At 44.4% G+C, this 21520-nt stretch overlaps 1 protein-coding gene across 2 annotated transcripts in view; it reads left to right on the top strand.

Moving 5' to 3' along the window:
- Positions 1–21520, top strand: part of PRKCQ (protein kinase C theta) — a 69138-nt gene that overhangs the window by 24076 nt on the left and 23542 nt on the right. For both annotated transcript variants that reach the window (XM_074573218.1, XM_074573217.1), the window contains 10 exons: positions 4917–5116; positions 6949–7009; positions 9144–9306; positions 9779–9810; positions 9910–9995; positions 11064–11193; positions 11877–11986; positions 13640–13763; positions 15760–15935; positions 18846–19019. In XM_074573218.1, coding sequence (XP_074429319.1) covers positions 4917–5116; positions 6949–7009; positions 9144–9306; positions 9779–9810; positions 9910–9995; positions 11064–11193; positions 11877–11986; positions 13640–13763; positions 15760–15935; positions 18846–19019 — 1256 coding nt within the window. The remainder of the gene's footprint in view (positions 1–4916; positions 5117–6948; positions 7010–9143; positions 9307–9778; positions 9811–9909; positions 9996–11063; positions 11194–11876; positions 11987–13639; positions 13764–15759; positions 15936–18845; positions 19020–21520) is intronic.

Raw genomic sequence — 21520 nt, 5'->3', positions numbered from 1 at the left:
CAGCTTTGTGCAGAGCTGGGCTCTTCGCTTTCATGAGGCCTTTGAAAGCCAAAACTCAAATTGAAGTCTCTTGTCAGTTCAAAAGTGAATAAAATCTATTTGGTCAGCACAGGGCTATATTTATTTCTCTTACACAGAGCTGAAAGCATTTTCTGGCATCTTACAAACAAAAATGTACTAGTTAAGGGATATAGTTCTTGTGCTCCTGAGAGTCAATAATAATAATTATAATAATAATAATAATAATAATAATAATAATAATAATAATAATAATAATAATAATAATAATAAATACCTCTACCAACAAGAAATAAAAAAATGTGTTTGGGGGAACTTTTTGCCATTAGTGGGATTGAATATAGGAAAAATGACATCCTTCTGTTGGAAGATTTCTGTTCCCTGAGGTGTAATAGCACTCATCTAGCCATTGCTCAGAGCATGGTAGGACATCCAGAGGGACTCCTCGTCATGTCAGTGATAGCAGCAGGAAACTCACGAGACTAATTCATGTCAGACTCCCTTCTTAGGGTAGGCTGAATCACCCTTGGGAGGTGTTAATCTGCTGTTGGTAGAGGGTGTCTAAGGGTGTGTAGATGGCTAACCTTACCTTAAGGTGACTAAGCCAAGGTGAGGCCATGGTGGGATCCATCTCCCCTATATCTCCAGTCTACTTCAAGTATAGCAATATCTGAGCTAGTTGTCTACCTTTGTGTCACAGCCCAGAGGAACAAACAGGGATTTCTGTGGTGGGATTCATCTCATCTTGAGGAAGACATCCATAATGGGCGTGATGAATCACACCCTATGGAAGCCCAGTGCTCTCCACTGACTCTGAGGGCAATTTAGACAGTCCACTCAGAGCTACACGTCTGACGTTCAGTGAGATAAGCCCAACACTAAATGCCAGAAATGCTTTCAACGTGACCATCCCGAGAAGCTGTCATGCTCAAACAGCCTCAGAGAAGGCAAAAGACAATGAAGATCTCAGGACATAAGATGAGGGGTAATGGCTTCAAGCTGGAAGAGGGGACGTTTAGATTAGATATCAGGAAGAAATTTTTCATTCTGACAGTGGTGAGCCCCTGGCCCAGGTTGCCTAGAGAAGCTGTGGATGCCCCATCCCTGGAGATGTTCAAGACCAGGCTGGATGGGGCTTTGAGCAACCTGGTCTAGTGGGAGGAGTTCCATGCTACTCAATGGTAATAGGATTTAAAAAAAAAAAAAAAAGTATATTGATGTCCTGATATGCAAATTTTGTCTAAAGTGGCATGGCCAAGGAGCAGGAGTGAATCAGCTGCAAAGCTGTTAAGAGATGGAGACAGTCCTGACTCTCAGTCTTGTGCTCTGACATGTGGCCATTAAGATTCCTTCAGGGCAAATGATTGCTATAAAGCAGTGAGTGCAGAATGCAGGGCAGGACGTGCCTAAACCCAGAGCTGAATCCAGGATAGATCCAGTCCCAAATTCCTGCAAGCTCTCTGCTGGAACCGGTTTGGTAGATGACTCTGCTCCAACTTTTGCAATGTCCTGTTATGGATTGAACATATGCCTGTTTAGCATCAGCAAAGTGCGAGGGGTTTTTTGTTTGTTTGTTTGTTTTTTTACAAACAGAACAGTGGTAGATGATAAATGCGTTCGGTTGCCAAAAAAAGGGAGTTTGACTCTGGCTTTGGGTTCACACTAAAGGCTGTCCCTTGTCAGCCAGCTGTGAGAAGTCATTGGGACAGAGGTCCCCAGGGGTCTGGAAGTAATGCACATCATCTGTGGACACAGGAGTGTCACAATAAGGCCACCCTAAAGAATTTCAGAAGCTCAGGAAAGATCTTGGGGCAGCCTTTTTGTTTTTTTCCATTTGCTTATTTTTTGACCCTGGTATTTTATGATATAATCTCTAAAAAAAAAAAAAAAAAAAAAAAAACAAAACAAAAAAACCCAAAACAAACAAAAAAAACCACACCACACCTCCATCCAGCTACAAGTGTTATAGCAATTTCAGAGATCATAGGCACCTCTGAGGTATAAAAAAATCTGCCCTTTAAAAATGGCTTCTGCCTTCACAAGCCACTGGCCCGATGCCATTTCACCACCTGTCTCGGTGACATTTGCTTTATGAAAGATCCTGCTCCATGGTTGAACTCAGCAAGCCTCCAGGAAAAGTGCTCCCAGCCACAGTGGAAGCTGCTGCCCGAGCAAAGACAGATGCTATTTTATTTTTCAGGAACCCAGGGTTAGATTAATCCCTGGCGGAATTCCACAGACGTCAGCGGGGATGTGCTGGGGGTAACTGTCTGATCCCATATATTGGCCAGTTCGTTCACATTCCAGGGTTTGTTTATTTAAGCCGTATGTTTTTTGGAGCGCGATGCAAACCAAGCACTTGTTTTCCAAGTGCTGTGTTTCATGTCCATGGAGTTTCACGGATGTAGCAAAGAAATAACGGTCCTTACTGGGATTTCTGTTCTCCGTGATGCTGGGAAGTTTATGTCTGATTTTGTCTGCTTTTGTTGAAAGAGCACGTTGTATGTATATTTGCAAGCTTGATGGGTATGAACTAAGCCTGCAGACAATGAGGTCAGTAAGTGAGTGCCTAAATCTGTGTATGTGAAAAGACGGTTAACTGATAGAGGCAGATTCACCTTAGCTTGAGGTGATCTGACCTTTGGGGAAACTGAATTTGAACCTAAGATTTAGCTGCTCAAGCACTTGCCATACGGGGCAGGACAAGGATAAGAAGTGATTTTACAGGGATGATCTCTGCTCAGTTCTACTATGTCACCAGTGATGATGGTCCAAGTGGACCATAGCTCCAGTGGAAGTTATGTGATGGAGTCCTGTGTCCAGTTCTGGGCTCCCCGGTTCAAGAGGGACGGGGAACTGTTGGAGAGGGTACAGCGAAGGGCTACCAAGATGATGAGGGGACTGGAACACCTCTCTTATGAAGAAAGACTGAGGGATTTGGGTCTCTTCAGTCTGGAAAAAAGTCGACTGAGGGGGCACCTTATCAACACTTATAAATACTTAAAGGGTGGGTGTCAGGAGGATGGGGCCAGGCTCTTTTCAGGGGTGCCCGGGGACAGGACAAGGGGTAACGGGCACAAACTTGAACATAGGAAGTTCCACCTAAACATGAGGAGGAACTTCTTTCCTGTGAGGGTGGCAAAGCCCTGGCACAGGCTGCCCAGAGAGGTGGTGGAGTCTCCATCTCTGGAGACATTCCAAACCTGCCTGGACGCGTTCCTGTGCCACCTGCTGTGGGTGGCCCTGCTCTGGCAGGGGGTTGGACTAGATGATCTCCAGAGGTCCCTTCCAACCACTACCAGTCTGTGATTCTGTGACCCAAGTGCAAAACTGCTTCCCAAGAGCCAGGTGTTGGCTCGTGGAGTAAAATTTCAATGAGTCAATATTGGTTGCAGGATCCTGCATGGCTCTCCTCAGGAAACTGCTTTCTCAACCTAAACTTATCCAGTGAGTATAGTTTACGTCAGTGGCTCTGGCAGTTGTTTCTCCTTTCATAGGAAACCAGTGTACCTAGTGGTGAAGGGAGATTTTTGTTATAATCTCACGGCCCTGATATTTGTTCTCTCCCCAGTAAACATTCTCTCATTTCCTGAGACGAATATTACACACTCAGGAATCCCTGTTTCCTTTTTTCTCCTCACCTGCCTCCAAGAACTTTGGAGCTTGTTTACCAACTCTAATCCATCCTGGAGGTTTGATACAAGCTTCAGAAATCCCTGAATTCCAGCTTGTGTAAATCAAAGCTGAGCAGAGGACAGAAACCTGAATTAGTCCTCCCATCTAGGGAAGGATTTTCTCCAGCACGTGTCACATTCCAGGGTATCGGCTGCATGGGCTTTTCCAGCTGCATGGGATGAGGGAAAGGCTGGGATTATTGGAAATAAGAGCAGGGACTTGAGGAGACAGGAGTCGTAGGTCTGCCGCTCACACGACTGCTTTTTATTCTCTTATATCTCCAGCTTCAGCATTTGATGGGCTGAAAATTTGCAGAGGGCAACTGGGAAATAGAGTTTACCTTGAGTGAGCATCTGAGACTTTTACAGGGCTGTATGAATTAAAACAGGCTGTGTGAAATAAAACCGGCTGAGACTCTTTTCAAAGAGAACTTAACTAGAGATAACTCTCTGCAAGTTAATGCTAGGCCTCAGAGGTGCCCATTTTTTACCCATGACCACTTTAAGATGTGTCTGCTGTGGAGGAAAAGGAATTAATGGATGAGGAAAAAGTGCAGGAAAAGTTTGGTAGGTTGAAAACTCTACATCACTGTGGATGTGGTTGCAGGTCTGCAAGAAAGTTCATCCCAGAGTTAGCTGAGATGTAGCAACTGACTGGATGTGTCCTCCAGCTGAACCTCCAGCAGCACCTTCAGTGCACCCAGGTTTTGTGGGGATTGAAGCAAACCAGTCTCATTTTGCATTGTCGCGGGACGGGTGATAGATGTAGCTGGTTATCTGGGATGAGATTCCCTTGGTCAGATGTGAGTATCTTTGGTGTCAGAGTCTATGTTTGAGACCTACTTAATAGAGTTAATGGAGTCAAGGATGGAAATTATCTTTTCTAAGGTAGATGTCTCTATTTGATCAAATGAACACACCCTGACTCCATTGATTTATATTGAATATATCCTCTTCACTGGCTCCGAACAGAGCCAATGTTCAGACAGCTCAGATATGGGCATACATATTGTAGACACCTAAAGTTAAGCAAGATGAATCCCATCCTAGGTTTCACTTCACATAATCTCCTAAGACACTCTAACATGGTCCGTTACACACCATGCCAGGAGAGAGCCCTTAAAGTGGGTAAGTAACACAGATCTGTCTCAGGAACTGTAGAGTGGTGGCCTTAGCGCAGATAAGAAGCAAGTCCAGTCAATCCAAATCACTTCTTGTTGACAGAAAATGGCCAAGTGTACGTGCAAAAGAAGCCCACCATGTACCCACCCTGGAACAGCACTTTTGACGCCCATATCAACAACGGCAGGGTCATGCACATCGTTGTCAAGGACAAAAGTGCCGAAATGGTTTCAGAGACCACAGTGGAACTCAAGGTGCTGGCGGAGAGGTGCAAAAAGAGCAATGGGAAGACGGAGATATGGGTGAGCATCATTACCTCCTCTTGCAGGATGTGATGGGGAGCTGCTGTGGGGCAGGGGAACACCTTGTGTCCATGCCAGGCTGTGACTGGAACCAGCAGGGCAGGAGGAATGGGCTGCCATCCAAAGAATAACGTTTTGAGTCTATTTGGGTATATCTTGAAGGAAAGACTTAATATCAGAAAAAAAAAAAAAAAACAGAGCATGGCACATTTGTATTACCTGGTGCTGTTATATTGAAACATATGCCCTCTGTTAGCAAGGATTCTGATTCACGTGCCCACGTATCCATCTTCGCTTAGGAAACCCATTGGGAACAGATGGTAATATGAGTGGCTAAATGTGAATTATTTTATCTGCTCTGGGGAAAGAGCTTTAAAAATTTAATCTGCTATCAAGTACTTGATGCACAGTTGCCTGACTCAAGAGCTATGCCAGAGGAACTCCTTTAAAATCACTGGAGTTATAGTGGAGTAAATTTGAAGTAACAGCCTTCTTAAGGATGCTAAATGTAAGGTTGTGTTCCCTGGTAGTCCAAGCAAGAAAGTTCTTAATAATAGTCTTTAACATGTAGTATTCTGTAGCCATGTCATGAATAAAAATAAAGTGGAAAGGCATTTGGAAAGAAACTAATTTCCTGGAATTTCTTTTTTGTTTTATTTCTCATGCCAGTTCTCGGGCTATGCTGCTTGGGTTATGCGGAGGGTAGAAAAATCAAAAAGGCCTTGGTCACTTAACAGACCTAAGAGCAAGATTTGGTAGAGATTTGCACATTTAATACAAAACTTGGAAGGAACTGAGATACTTAGGGATGGAATTGAAAACGAAAAGGCTCTGCTCAGCATCACTCCAACGCCAGGCTCCAAAGCAATGGGAGGCAGCAGTCTGATGAGGAGGAGAGGGGATACATAGGCTGGGATGCTTCTTGCTTTTAGCAAGAGTAACAGACCCAAGGTCAAATGGAGTTGGGAGATCCCGGTCCTGTTGTGTCCCAGCCTGGTAGCAGCTCCCGAGATCTTCTGTCCATTTACTGCCCGATACAAGTCACAACCTAGAGAGGGTGGTCCCAGATATCCCATCCTGCAAGGGTCATGAGGGGAGAAAATAACATTTTTCTTGCTTTTATGTGCATGGAAAGTGCTTCACCTGGAAGGGGGAGGTAACCTTGTTCAGACTGTGCTGGAGGTGGATGGGGGAAGGCACAGTTGTTGTTCTCAGGCTGAAGAAATCCTTGAATGTAGGCCTCCTTATTCCTAGGGGAGCGGATCCAGATTTACAAAGGCACCTATGGATGGGGGTTCAGATAGGTGGGAATTTGCAGGTCCAGTGGGAAGGCCCAAAAAATGCCTGAGCAAGCTTGTAGCATCACTCACATTGACTGAAATGCAAGTGAGATTTGCAGAACCAAAATTCTAAAAGATTTCAGCATCTTTTAAGTACCTAAGTTGGCTGGATTTTTTTCAGGGTACTTCCATTTCCCCTTGCAAGATCCACTGAGAATGACAGGTTGTCTGTATAGATAATGCTGGTCCTAATCTGGGGTCTAAAAACCTGCGTGCAGCTTCTGTGGTTTAGTCACATTTATCTCTTGTGTCATGCCGCTCCAAGAGTTTCATAAGAGGTGATCTAGCCTCCTCTCTCTATAGTTGCTCCTACCCTGCCTTGTTGTCCCATGCGGGTATGGGCAACCCAAAAATTAACATTCATTGGCATTCGTCAGTTCCCACTGGGAAAAGGAGATAGCTTGAGTCATCTGAAATGATTGTTGCTTCTTTGAATGACTATTTTATGATTGCACTGGTCTTTTTTTCTTGTTTTTCACTTATCTCAATCAGCTAGAACTGAAACCTCAAGGCCGAATGCTGATGAATGCAAGATACTTCCTGGAAATAAGCGGCAAGTGATTTTGTTTGTTAATTGATAGATGTGATTTCTGGTTATGTGGGGCAGACACGGTGTCTTCACTGAAAGCAGTGCCTGTGTTATTACTGATTTATTCATAGGAACTATCATAATGGTTGGAAATGAACATGGCAGAAAAGCAATTTTTATTGTATGGTGGGGATGAAGATTGACTGTTCCTCTGTGATTTGCAAGGCAGATTTTGGTAGATTTTCTCATTACACTGAGTAAGATGGAATAGATACATAAGGAGCCAGTTTCCTCTGAAATCATTCTACTTGTATATATGCATGCAACATGTGCCACGGTGTGCATTATAGGGCAGATGTAAAGGCTGGGATATAATTTATGATTGACAACACCCAAGTATACGTCTTAGTTGGGCTTTTAAGATCAAGAGCAATCTAGGCAAAACAGGAAAAGAACCTGATCAAATTCAGAGTTCTGCTGCAAGGTGAACCGAGTCATTCACTGGGCTCCATTGCCTGGTCCAGCTCGACCTCCAGGGATGTGGCAGTGGTTTAGTCACCCTGGACAAGGGACACACCGTCATTTACACGTCATCACTGGGAACCAAATCCCACCTGCAGAGTTCAATGTCCACGTGAAATGCATTTCGCTTTGTTGAAGACAGTGGGTTGCAATCCAAATGCTCAGTCTTACTCTCCTGTCTTTGATGCCCAAGTTCTTGCTGCCTTTCACAGATGTGGGGTGAAGCTGTATGCTGTAGGTATCTAGAAGAACCTTCCATTTATAGAAATACAGAAGTATTGTAAGCAGCTAATAGCATGTCCGTACAGATATTTTCTTCATCCATTCCTGCCTTTAATGTAGTATAGGCTGTTGTTGCCTCCTTATATGTTATAAGATATCAGAGAGGCCAAAGTATAGAAAGTGTGAGTTGTGTTTGTATTACAAATAACGAGATCAGCATCAGATCACACAGGGGGGCAGTTTCCACAGAATAACTATATAACTTGCTGTGTAATGCATGAGTAAAACAAAACAGAGACTGAGTGTGAGATATTATGTGCTTATCTAGGTTTCTAGACACAAGTACATATATAAGTGCACACGTGTGGGGGTATGAGGAGAGGCTGAGGGAGCTGGGCATGTTTAGCTTGGAGAAGAGGAGGCTGAGGGGAGACCTCATTGCCCTCTACAACTACCTGAAAGGAGGGTGGAGAGAGGTGGGGGTTGGCCTCTTCTCCCAGGTGAATAATGACAGGACCAGAGGAAATGGTCTGAAGTTGCGGCAGGGGAGGTTTAGGTTAGATATTAGGAAGAATTACTTTACTGACAGAGTGGTCAGGCACTGGAACAGCCTGCCCAGGGAGGTGGTCGAGTCACCATCCCTAGAGGTGTTTAAGAAACGTCTAGATGTGGCACTTCGGGGCATGCTCTAGTGGCAGAGATTGTAGGGTGGGGGTTTTTTGTGTGTGTGTATGGTTGGACTCGATGATCTCAAAGGTCCTTTCCAACCATGAAGATTCTGTGATTCTATGTGTAGTCAGAATGGGTTTGTTTGCTCTTCTGAAAGGTTCGAATGTGAACTGTGAATAATGGCGTAGACACAGCAAACCGCAAAGCAATTGTTGGCATGGAAAAATAACAAGAAAAAGAAAATCCGGGGAACATACATACATGCTTACTCACACGCACACATACATGCGCACATAAAGGATTCAGTTGAATACCCACTTTTATATTTATATCTATACACATGTGTGGTTTTGTGCATATATAGATAAATATTAATTTTTATGTAATTAGATCTTTTTTAGGGCATGATTATTCAGTGCTATACAAAGTTAGAATTTTATGTTTAACCGCAAATTATCTCTCCTTGGGAAATTTCTGGTCTGCATTTCAAAAGCAGCATTATGAATATTCAAGGGAGCTCAGAGTCCCAAATTTAAAGAAATTTTGGTATCCCTGTAGGAATGATAGATTAAAAAAAATCCAAACGAGCCTTGTGTGGGTTTCATAAAATGGTATTTCTTAAAAATATTCTTTCCTGTGAGCGCATCATCGGCTTCAGTCACTTAGTATTTTGTCAGCTGCATTTTCTTAGGGTGCCCAATCAGGACAGGGTACCCTAATAAATCTTCTGTTTCCTTTCCCCCAGATGCAAAGGACCTGGCTGACTGTGAGACTGAAGGCTTTTTCTCCTTGCACCAACGCAGGGGAGCCATCAAACAGGCCAAAATCCATAATGTCAAGTGTCACGAGTTCACGGCCACCTTCTTTCCACAACCCACTTTCTGCTCTGTCTGTCATGAGTTTGTATGGTAAATGAAATCAGATCTATGCATTTTCCCCTTTTAAGAGACCAGTTCTGCTTTTCCAGTGAATATCTGTGCTCCTGCGGTCGGCAAAGGCAGCAGGACTGGACCCTTGGCATCTTACATGTGGAGTTATTGCATTACTTGTACCTGCAACTGTGAAAATTCCCTTTAATTTTTGTTTATTTTTTATAAATATTTTTGGTTTTGGCCAAATGCACAGACATTTCTCATCAGCCCAGTTTGCTGTTTGGCTATTGTGAAATTCAGAATGTGAATATGTGCTGAAAAGGCTGTGAAAACCGCTGAGAATCACTCCACAGTTAGATTGAATGAAGATATTTAGATTAGAGAAGCTCTATAAAGACTGATAAAAAGTAAAGGTGTTTTATTCTGTTTCTTTCATAAACGTTGCTCCCCTTTCTTCTGTGGAGGCTTTCAGAAAATTCAGAATTAACCGTTTCTCTGTTTATTTCAGGGGACTGAATAAACAAGGCTATCAATGCAGACGTAAGAAACCTTTTTGGTTTTTTTTGTTACTATCATTTTTTACTTGATCTTTTCTTAAGGCATTTTTTTATTAACACCGTGACATACTTTTTCTTTCAGAATGTAATGCTGCCATTCATAAGAAGTGCATTGATAAAGTAATAGCCAAATGTACAGGATCAGCAATCAATAGCAGAGAAACAATGGTATGTATTATTACTTGTCTGCTTTTAAAAAAACTTGGGTGTCATTCAGATCTCTCCTCTATCGCTGTAAAACAAATTCTGATGAAGCAAAAGGTGCTACTGAACTAAAAAGCTGTGTGATCTGATCTGTGCCCTTTGTTTTTTACGTTCCCAGTGGTTTCATTACCTCCTACTTGTGATCTACCCAAATGCAGCCACTGAATAAGCAGTTGCTGAATCAGAACTGACATTTTTCTAATGTATGAAGTACAGCTCAGAGGGAAGTGAGCGACATGAGGTGGAGATTTACTGGAGGAAATTCTTCACTATCCGATGTTAGGGAGGACGTCACATTGAGTTTTCAAAGCAGTATTTTAACATCCCACTCTCTCTTATCTGAGATTTCCAAACAGTCAGTGGAAAATCTAGTATCTCCACTATTATTTATTTTATTTTTCTCGTATCAGTTTATAATAAACCTCTTTTGGAGGGCAAAAGTGGAACTTTAACTCTTGATAGAACTATTCCCTTTTTCTTAATTATGTCCCATAGCTTCTGTTTGCTTCCAGTCCCATCCTGGCTTCCGCTCTCTTTTTACAGTCTTTAGACATGAGATTTACCTCACCTGTCTTCTGACATCTGCAGGGTAGAATTATCCACCTTTGTCATCACCTTTGACTCCCTAGATCCCAAAAGAAGAAAAATAGGGTCTTCCAAAGCGTGATTCATGAAAACTAATGTTGACATCCATTTCAGGATGGGATGAATAATTTTTAAAAGTACCCCTGTTCTTCCATTGAGCATTAATGGACTCTGGGTGCATAGCTGAGATGCAAGCAGCTATCAGGTCAGATAAATCAAGCCCAGGTATTAAATTACCCAGTTCCCGCTGAATTCCACAGACATCATGTATCAATATTTGGCTTTGTTTATCTGAGTGATAGTTATAGGTAGTTTTTTCTTGATGGTCATACCCAAGCATGTCAGTAGAAATCCCATCTTCTGTGGTACAAGCCTGGGGGCTGTTGGTTTTCCATGCAGAGCTGAGGTGGAGAGGAGTGAATTGCCAACACGGCTTTTCTCTTGCAGTTCCATAAAGAGCGCTTCAAGATTGACATGCCTCACCGCTTCAAAGTCTACAACTACAAGAGCCCGACTTTCTGTGATCACTGCGGCACACTCCTCTGGGGCCTTGCACGGCAGGGACTGAAGTGTGATGGTGAGTCCCTGATGTACGTGGCACAAGCTGAGCATGGGAGTGTGCTGTTGTCTTTACACGGGTGTGATCTGAAGAGCCAAATCTCATTTAGCACACTCCTCTACAAGCCCTGTATGAGATGGCATCCGGGGTGGTGAAGGAGTGGTCAAGAGAACCATTCTTCAAGGAGGATCATTCTTCAAGGACGACAACTGTCAGGATACAGAAAGATATGTGGTCCATGAGGCTGAAAAATCACTTCCCGGAGAGGCAAAGAACATCTCAGTGACACTGCTGGTCTTCCAAAATCACTCCTAGTATCAACTTGCATGCTCTATTTCCACTATCAGATGGACCCAAGACACTTCACCATCTTCATAATCCTATACCAACAGGGAGAGCCTATTCTGTGGTTATGGTTTGTCTCTGAGCTGATAAACTGTAGAGTTTTGGTAACTTTAGCTGCAAAGGCTAATGCAACCTTTTGCCTAGAAGATATAAAAAAATTTCATCTCTGTAGAGAACCAGAAAACGACCTGAGTGCCATCCTGTGAGACATAAATGGTGCCCAGGCTTTGAGCTGTTTATGTGGCCGATCTCTGCCCTTGGCCAACAGCAGCACATGTTCCTGCCCAACCTGATGCCAAACCCTTTACAGCCTAGATGTCCCTTGCTGTCCTGACACCTCTTGTTCTTTCTTTCAGCATGTAGCATGAACGTCCATCACAAGTGCCAGACAAAAGTAGCAAACCTTTGTGGAGTTAACCAGAAGCTAATGGCTGAAGCTCTGGCAATGATAGAGAGCACCCAGCAGGTAAATACTTTAAGTCTTGAGTAACCTGGAGAAAGGAGGATCAATTGTTCAATGTTTGTTTCAGTGCAAGAAATAAGTGCATTAAGTCACTGTGGGTAGCAAGTTGAAAGAAAAAAACTAGGAAATGGATCCTTCATAGAATAGGTAGTTAAGCTCATCTCAGCACTTTGTGGAGGCCAAAAGTTTTCATGGGTTCAAGTGACAATCTCCAGTGTTCATAGAAGAGAAATCCTTTCAGGAATAACACAATTATTAATTCTGATAATAGAAAAGTGCTTCCTTTGAATTGGGAAATCTCTGAGCTGCAAATCTCTGGAGATAGGGAGAATATTCTCAGGAGATGACTTTGCATGCCTGCACTCTTCTTATATGTTTAACTGGTGTCTGCTTGACCCCTGTTGCAGATGGAACATGACCTGGATGGACGCTTGCTCTGATTCAGTACAGTTGTAGTTACATTATGTTCCTAATTGAGGTTGCGTCCTGTGACTCTGATCTGTTTGGAATGAAACTCCCAGGGTCATGGACTCTCATGAAGAGACCTGGGCCTTGGGGAGAGGGTCTAGATACTACAGTCATATAAACAACACTGTATGAACACAGAAAATTGCATTAAAAGAAGGAAAATTTGCTTGTTGTAAGCCCAAAACCATATAAGAATTTAGAGATTCTAGTTCAAAATCAGGATTGTCAGGATGCCTCTCAGCTCCTCAGTAACCTCAGAGAGGGACAAAATCCACAGGTACCTAGTTCTCCATATTTAGGTTACTTGGTTATCTCAAGGCAACACCTTCATCCATACAGCAGGTGCTTTTCCATCCGTATGTTCCTAAGGCGCTATCTACCAGGTTTAGCTCTGCATATTTCTCACCTTTATGTCATAGGTAGTGCTGTCAAACCTCCAAAGAGGATTTTTTTCTGCTCTTGCTTCTCTATTTCCTGTTTGCTGCCTCCCTACAGTTCCTTGCACTGTATACCTGGAGTCACCATTGAGAGGCGAAAAGGGTGAACACTAGATACTTTCCCCAGAATACTCTTCTAATCTCCAGGGATTTAGACTTCGGGGACTTCTTGAGCCATAGGTGGAGTCTTAGTGTTTAGTAGCCCTCAGAGGAACTATCTTTCATGCTTTTGTCTTATCACCCTTGAATCCAGACAAACTCTTTCCTTCTGCAACATCCTGGTACAAGGAGTCCTACACGGTGACATCCAGACTCTGTGCAGGGATGAGGCTGCAGCATGCTCAAGCCTCTAGTGTTTTTCCAGATTTCTCTTCAGAGGACTATTGGGAAGGAAGTTTTTAATTAAAATGCCCTTTGTGTGGATAGCCAAGGACTCAGACCCCTTTCCAAAATAGGGGATCTCTATACTGGCAGGACAAAGAGCTGTTAACACTCCCACACGTCTCACAGAAGACTGTGGTTTCCTCTAAGTTACCAAACCCTTAAACATTAGGTACAGACATGCTCTTCTCATAAGCGAAGACCTCTTCTAGATCTTGGCTTCTGTGACAGTCACACTCAAGAATCATAGAACAGTTTGGGTTGGAAGGGACCTTAAAGATTATCTTGTTCCAACCCCCAGAAGCCAGTGTCTGTAAGCTCAGAACATGACATTTGGCTCAAAAGTAATTTGTTGTTTTCTGGAATGCAGGCTCGCTGTCAGCGTGACACTGAACATATCTCCAGGGATGGACCTCTTGAAATTGGCTTCCCAGTTCCTGTGAAGGAGGTAACACCGCTTCAGGCATTGCCAGCATCTACAACAGGAAAAAAAGGTAGTTTCCCCTAGTGATATGGAACAGTAGGCTTTGTTAATCTTTTTGTTTGTACATGGTTAGGTGGAGGTGACAAGGATGGTGAATTTATTAGCCTTTGAATCTTTCATGCATCTTTTCAGCCCTTTCTCATCCCAGGGTATCAGAGCTTTTCCCAGCCACATCACTTGGGCATGGCAGATACCCTAGATCTCAACCTGGTTCCTTTCCTTTCTATAAACCTGCAATTCCCCCATGCCACCCATGCCATCCCAACATCTGGTGACATGAGACACCAACCACCACTCATTCAGCTTTAAACTCTCTTTCTGACCTGCTACTTGAGCACCTCATACCTTCACTGGCAATAATCTATTTATTCCCTTCTTGGGACTCGTAGACTATAAAATCTGAGAACTTTAAAGAGAAACCAAGCTCTAAACAGGAGATTGGGAGTCCTTCTGATCACCATGGCCAATTCTCATTCTGATTTCATATTTTTGGGTGGGGGTTTGAAAACCATTTGCAGGTCCCCACTTCATTCACCCAGGAGCTGATCTACAGCCCTACAAGAGAAGACATTTAGGAGGGTGAATGAGAGGTTGGGGAAGACCATTGGTTAACAGACCTTAGACAAAGTTACTGGGGGATCAGTGACCTTAAACAAAAATTGCAGTCTCCTGGGGAGATCCATTATTTCTCTGCATTGTGCCTGAGTCACAGAATTCTGGATATTAGGAGCAAAAATGCCACCATCTTTCATTAGACCCATGTGGCCCACGTAAAAGGCCATTTCAGGACCCCTCCAGCTTCAAGGTTCATAATGTCCCTCCAAGAAGTGTACCATAACTGCAGCAGACCTGTCATGGCACTGACACAATGCTTTTCTGCCTTCCACAAGCTCTGAAATGCATCTACCAGAAAGGGGAGGGGAAAAAGGAACACAAGTGCATCAATATTTAAACCTAGCAAGGACTGGGACAGTGGATCCTCAGCTCCAACCCTAACCAAAAGTCAAGCTGAGACCCCAGGCTCCACCATCATCCACTTTCTCAATGCAAGTCAATACTGCCCTGTGTGGAGATAATATCCTGGAAACTGGACCTAGGGCAAAATGTGAGAAGGCACCAGTTAAAGCACCAATTAAAGCATGGCAGAGCCACATTATACCAGTGCTGTGGGTTTGGTACTGTGCAGCACCATGCTACCGAGCTTCAAAGGCTGGTTTTGGTAACATCTGAGCTAAGGGCATAGTGCTCTTTGGCCCCCAGGGGGAAATAAATGGTGTCCCCGTCTGAGATTATTTTCTTTCTTTTCTACAAGTAGGACTGGCCATGCTGATGTGAATCTGTAAAGCCCCAAATGGTTTCACATCTGGTTTAGCTGTGGGTTTTTTTGTCTGCTGAGTAGTGTTTTTGCTGCTCATCAATTTAGGACAGTACAGCAAACATGCACTTGAGTGCATGGGATAAATCCAGCTAGGGACAGGATCTCTTAGAAGTTCATGTGCATCCAAGTGAACGGAGTATTGAAGCCACTCTGAGTAGTTCCACTCCAGGACAGCTGGAGTACTTGATCAGAGCCTCACATTCAGAGCAAGGACCCAGTACGGAAATGCTGTCCCATCTGTTTCACATGCTAGCTTTGGCAAGAGTCTTGAAAGGGCCTCAAAGAAATGGGACCACATCATAACAGCAACCAGCAAGTAGGAATGAGGAACACAGGTGGCCAGAAATGAATGGTTTAGTCATGTTTTTCTGCCTTAAAACAGAAAGACAGATGGAGTTTGTAAAGTGGGAGTAATGCTACTGAAGGAGGTGGAGTTACACTGGAGTAAAATTTCCTCCAGAGAGAAAACAATGTGTGAGCAGAGCCAAACTACTTAGTAGATGTGACCACCACATTTTCATTTATTTGAAATATCCTTTTAAAGCTCTAAACACAATACCTGCAAGTGTTCTGGGGATTTTCTGACCATTTCCAGGGGTTTATTTGAATGCTTTGATGTGTGTTGCAGAGCCGCAGGGCATCTCCTGGGAGACTCCGGTGGAGAGCACAATGAAGGGGGAGTCTCTAATAGAGTCAGACTTTGGACAACAGCCCCAGGAGCAGGAAGAGCACCAAGTGCATCTAAAACTAACCATTGAAGATTTTGTCCTACACAAGATGCTGGGAAAGGGCAGTTTTGGCAAGGTAAGCATCAGGGGACTAGATGCCACTGCATAGCTCTGCATATTGCTTATCAAGGCACTACATAGCATGTGGTTTGAAGGCCACTTCAGAAAAAACATCTCCAGGCCCTCAAAGAACCCTTGATCTGGCATGGCCGAGTCTTGAATCCAGTCTTCTCCTTGCTTAAGATGAAGATTCTCCTTGCCCTTCCCTCTGCCCCATGAGTTTGCTGTCTTATGAGCACCCATGGCGAGAGAGGAAAGCAGCCGAGTGAAACCTTCTGGGCAGGTTGACAGGGCCTGGACATCCACAGAGAGCTGCTGGTGGGAAAGATCTCTGTGCTGTCCCCCTTCATGCAGCTACTCCTGAGCAAGCTCAGAGGGAGGCGGAAGCATTAGTTGAAAAGTTGAGTGTGGATCACCTCCCCTGTCTAGAGCAGCAGGTCCCCAGCTGGGAACGTTAACTGCTCTTTCCCAGCTCCGATCTGTGCTGGAGCATAAAGCAAATTTTGCAGCAGCCAAGAATTTGTACTTTTGAAACAAGAACCACCTGTTTTCAGTGGATTCATTAATCTTGATGAATTGTGGATTGTTCCTCCTTCTTGCAGATGTCCCCTGGAAGGGGATTCGTGTTACTCAGTGCCAGCGCAGAGCTGCATGAAGCAATTTCAGAGGAACTCACCATTGTGTTTTCACAGCCAAGAAGGAGAATGACTATCATTATGTATCACATTGCTCAGATCCCAAACCTTTCCAAGGTGGAAACTGTGCCTTAAAGAAAGGGCTGCTTTTTGCCTGCTAAGTGAGCTGGAGCAATTGCTGCAGCCAATTCTTAAACTGGTGAAATATTTGCTGTGTTGGCTTTCCAAAACTTGAAAACACTTGGCGTGTCTACACTTTGCCTGGGAAGCACAGCTGAGACATCCGAGTTAGAGCTAAGCCAAAATACCCCAAACTCTACACCCCAGACTAACCTGGACTCAAGAGCGTAGATATCATAAAAACATTTACATAGGAAGGAAGAGATCTCTGGAGGTCATCTAATCATTAGGGCAATGAAGCTGGTGAGGGGTCTGGAGAATAAGTCTTATGAGGAACAGCTGAGGGACCTGGGATTGTTCATCCTGGAGAAAAGGAGGCTGAGGGGGGACCTTCTCGCTCTCTACAACTACCTGAAAGGAGGGTGTAGAGGGATGGGGGTCAGTCTCTTCTCCCAAGTAGCAGGTGACAGAACAAGAGGAAATAGCCTCAAGTTGTGCCAGGGGAGGTTTAGACTGGATATTAGGAAAAATTTTTACGCTGAAAGGGTTATTAAGCATTGGAACAGGCTGCCCAGGGAAGTGGTTGAGGCACCATCCCTGAAGGTATTTAAAAGACGGGTAGATGTAGTGCTTAGAGATATGGTTTAGTGATGGTTTTTGTCAGAGTTAGGTTGATGGTTGGACTAGATGATCTGAAAGGTCCCTTCCAACCTAGGCAATTCTATGACTCTATGATTCTAATCCAAACTGCTGCTCAAAACAGGTCTAATCAGATAAGGTTGCTCAGGGGCTTGTCTACTCAAGTCTTCAGTACCCCATGGAAGCAGATTCTATACCTTGCTTCAGCCCCCTGGGTTAACATGGACTCTCCAAGCTTGCAAACATCTACATCTCTCTGCAGTGCACCATGTGGGTGTGAAGAAGATGGGCTATTTCATGCCCTTCGGCAACAAACCTCGCCCACAAGTTTCCTGTGTAGGTGTTGCTCCTGACGCCCTTATTTGCTTGGAGCAAGATTCACTTCCCCATAAAGGGGACAGGGTGTGCAGATCTCAGTGCCTGAGGTGTCTCTCCAGCTCTGGGAGCTTGAGGGCCAGACCCATGAGGAAGCCCCCTCTGCATGAGGTCTAGTTTTGCCTACCTGCACCTTGGAAGTCACAGCACAAGTCCCAGATATACCACGTTCCCCAGTTTTCCCAGGAGGGCAGTGCCCTGCACAAAAACAAGGGCAAAAAGGGTGCCTGCAGCATCAGGACTGTTAGCATTTCTGGTCATCCACTGCAGAGACAGAGGGAGTCTACTCTCTGTCTAGTGCTACAAAGTGAAAGGCAGCAGTAGCCAAAAGGGTAAATAAAACCTTTGTCAAGGCTAAAACATGTCTGAGCTTACTCAGTAAATAGTGTCTGGTAGAGAACTTCAAAGACCTCTTTGATGAATCTTACGTTATTTATTCAGTCTATGGGAAACAGTGTCAACAGGCTGTTAGCGTAAAGATCAGGACTGGCACTGCCTTCCAGCAGAGAATTCTTTGCTCTGCGGTCTCTAAAAAACCCTTCTCTGCTGCTCTCTGTCTCGTTTTCCCTGCCCGTAAAACCAGGCAGAGTTCCTAACTCCTCTGGGATGTGTTTTGCTCTTCTCAGAGAAGTTCTGCCGAAGCAGCCTGTCTGCTCAGGTCTCATGTTAACTGGGAGGAAGGGGAGAAAGTCACATCTGATATAGATCAGTCTAACTACTGGTGGACATCAGTTTACACCTGCTGAGGATCTGGTGCAGGGCATTTGCATTTCACATGTTGACAAAGCAATATTCTGTGCTTTGTTATTTAAAGTCATAAAACAGGAAATGTATCTTGTAAGCATTTGCATAAAGATGGTTTCTGTTGTCAGAAATGTTTGGGTCTCTGACACGTCCTGTCTGTATGGCATGTAGCCCCTGCTCTTGTAACCACCGGGACCTTCTCGTCCTTTCCCAAGGTTCAGCTTCATAAAACTATTTCAGGTGTGGGGAACAAACTAGAAGTCTACAAAGTGGCAGAATTGTGCCTTAAACATCAGCTTTTTTAAGGTTTACCCTAGTGAATTCCCCAGAGCTCATCTCCCATCCTTGTGTGGCTGTGTGGCCAGCTCTGGGAGGAGACCATTGCTCTTTCTGAGCAGCTGTTTTCACCCTAGGTGTTCCTCGCAGAGCTGAAGAGCACAGACCAGTATTTTGCTGTGAAAGCCCTGAAGAAGGATGTGGTGCTGATGGATGATGACGTTGAATGTACGATGGTGGAGAAGAGAGTCCTCTCCTTAGCTTGGGAGCACCCATTCCTGACTCATGTCTTCTGTACGTTCCAGACCAAGGTAAGACAAGGATCTGTCACCTTCCTTCGTAGGGTGAGGATGCTTTGCTGAGATACGGATACTTGGTGAAGTGTTTAAGTCTGCTAGATGTTAGGGAATAGCTTGGACATGAGGTGGTGCTAAAGGATAGGATCTTCAGGTTAACCACTTGGGAAGTGGCTCCAGAAATTTCATCTGACTTCCCCACGTTAACGTAAGGGTGCATTTGAGGATTACGGCATCCAAGACTGATTGAGGTGACTATGCACCACTATTAAAATCTGCATCCTGGTACCCTGGGCTGAGGATGCGCAAAAGTCACGGTGCAGATTTGCCCACACTGGTGTTATCTGAACCTCTTGGACCGTGAAGGGGTATGCTGCAGTGACTAGCCTGGATCAGAGCTGGCTCAAGAAATTCTGCTTAAAGAGAATAAACATGATGTCACTCACTTTACAAACCTTCCTTTCCCCCAGTTACTGTTAAATTGCATCAGACTCTTCCTGATTTTTTCAGGACCACTAGTGGTGAAGGCTGCTGTTCAGAGGAGCAGCACAAAGCATCTTTACCCAAAATCCCGCTTAGGACTTCAAACCAAAATTGAAGTGACATTTAAATAATGTATATATCTTCATGGTCCTACATGGCAACAAACCACTAACTGATTAGCTTTCCAGAGCCTTTTCTCCAGTCACAACCAATCATCTTAACACTAAAGCACACACAAGGCATAGAAAAAAATGGTGGAAGGAAATTTGAGAGATTGTCTTGTCTGTCCAACCTACCCAAGTCACTCCTGAGAGACGTTTGCTATCCCAGAGCTCAAGTTCAGAGGAACATCGCTCTCTCAAGGCTGTTTGTTAAGATGCTCCCAATCCCTGCTCAGTCCTCTGCATCCTGGGCTGCATCAAAAGCAGCGTGGCCAACAGGTTAAGGGAGGTGATTCTGCCCCCTCTACTCTGCTCTCATGAGACCCCACCTGCAGTGCTGAGTCCAACTCTGGGGCCCCCAGCATAAGAAGGACATGGACCTGTTGGAGTGCGTCCAGAGAAGGCCACAAAGGTGATCAGAGGTCTGGAGCACCTCTGCTGTGAGGACAGGCTGAGAGAGTTGGGGTTGTTCAGCCAGGAGAAGAGAATGCTCTGGGGAGACCATATAGTGGCTTTCCAGTGTCTGACGGGGGCCTATAAGAAAGCTGGAGAGGGATTTTATGAGGGAGTGTAGTGATAGGATGAGGGGTAACCATTTTAAGCAATTTAGATTAGATATTAGGAAGGAATTCTTTACTCTGAGGGTGATGAGACACTGGCCCAGGTTGCCCAGAGAAGCTGTGGCTGCCCCATCCCTGGAGGTGTTCAGGGCCAGGCTGGATGGGGCTTTGAGCAGCCTGGTCTAGTGGGAGGTGTCCCTGCCCAGGGCAGGGGGGTTGGAACTAAATGCTTTTTAAAGTCCCTTCCAACTGAAACCATTCTATGATTCTATGATTTAGTGGTACAAACTACAGCTCGGTGTGAGGTTAGAACCTGCTCAGCAAGAAGCTTGGTGCTTCTTCAGGGTCAGGAGAAACAAATATAACCTCTGAGGTATATATCAGCCACCCGTGGGATGCGGCACCTGTTTAAAGACATTAAATTTATAATAGGGAATGTCTGGGACCTGCCATAGGCGGTGTGACACTAAGCCCAGGCATTCACGTTTAACCCCTTCAGGACTGTTGGTGAGGACAACATGTCCTGGAAATGGATCCTTGCCTGGAGAGGAAAGGCATGAAAAAAACATGGGTGCCAGGCTCAAAAACCCAAGTGATCTTTTCCTACACTGTCCTATGGGCAGCATCAGATTATTGTCCTCTTGACATACAGAAAGCATCTTCATGCCAAGACAGCACTGCCACTTTAAAGTTATTTGATCTCTCCATTTTGCCCTCAAGTACAGAGACAGAGAAGCTGGGACGGGCCTGCCCAGGCCAAAGCCGCTCTGGGCTGTGATTGATTTCGAGCTTATGGTTTTCTCCTCTGACCTTTGCAAGCCAAGCAGCAATCACTCAACGCGTGAAAGTCATTCAGAGCAGGAGAGCTGTGACAAGCTGTGGACAGTCTTTCACGGCTCAAAGGACAGCGTGGTTCAGTTGTAATATCTTTTAGAGCAATCGTGTTAGAAGCCAGGGCACTGCTGTGTAGTCCCTCTTTGGACTTTAATATTGCGAACTTGAATTTTCAATTGAAAAATTGATTTTTTTTCATTTTTTTTTTTAAGGCATCGCTGGATAGATAAGTAGTTTCAAACAGAAATGCGTGTGTCAATGGCTTTCCGAATCTCTAATGCTTTGGCTTGCAAGATTTCTGAGCTGCTTCAGGTACTGAATGCCTCTGCAAAGGACAGTAAAAACAGGAATATTCCTACACTGAAACAAGAACCTCAGTAGTCCCCATGTCTCCAGAGGGAAAAAAAAAGTCATATAATTTGTTGACAGTTCTCTGAGCTCTGGGATGAGTTTCTTCTTGGCCTCAACCCAGGTAATC

This window comes from Larus michahellis, chromosome 1 (genome assembly GCF_964199755.1).
Source record: "Larus michahellis chromosome 1, bLarMic1.1, whole genome shotgun sequence".
NCBI lineage: Eukaryota > Metazoa > Chordata > Aves > Charadriiformes > Laridae > Larus > Larus michahellis.
Note: the sequence above shows the minus strand (reverse complement) of the source record. Positions and strands in the feature narration are given on the sequence as shown.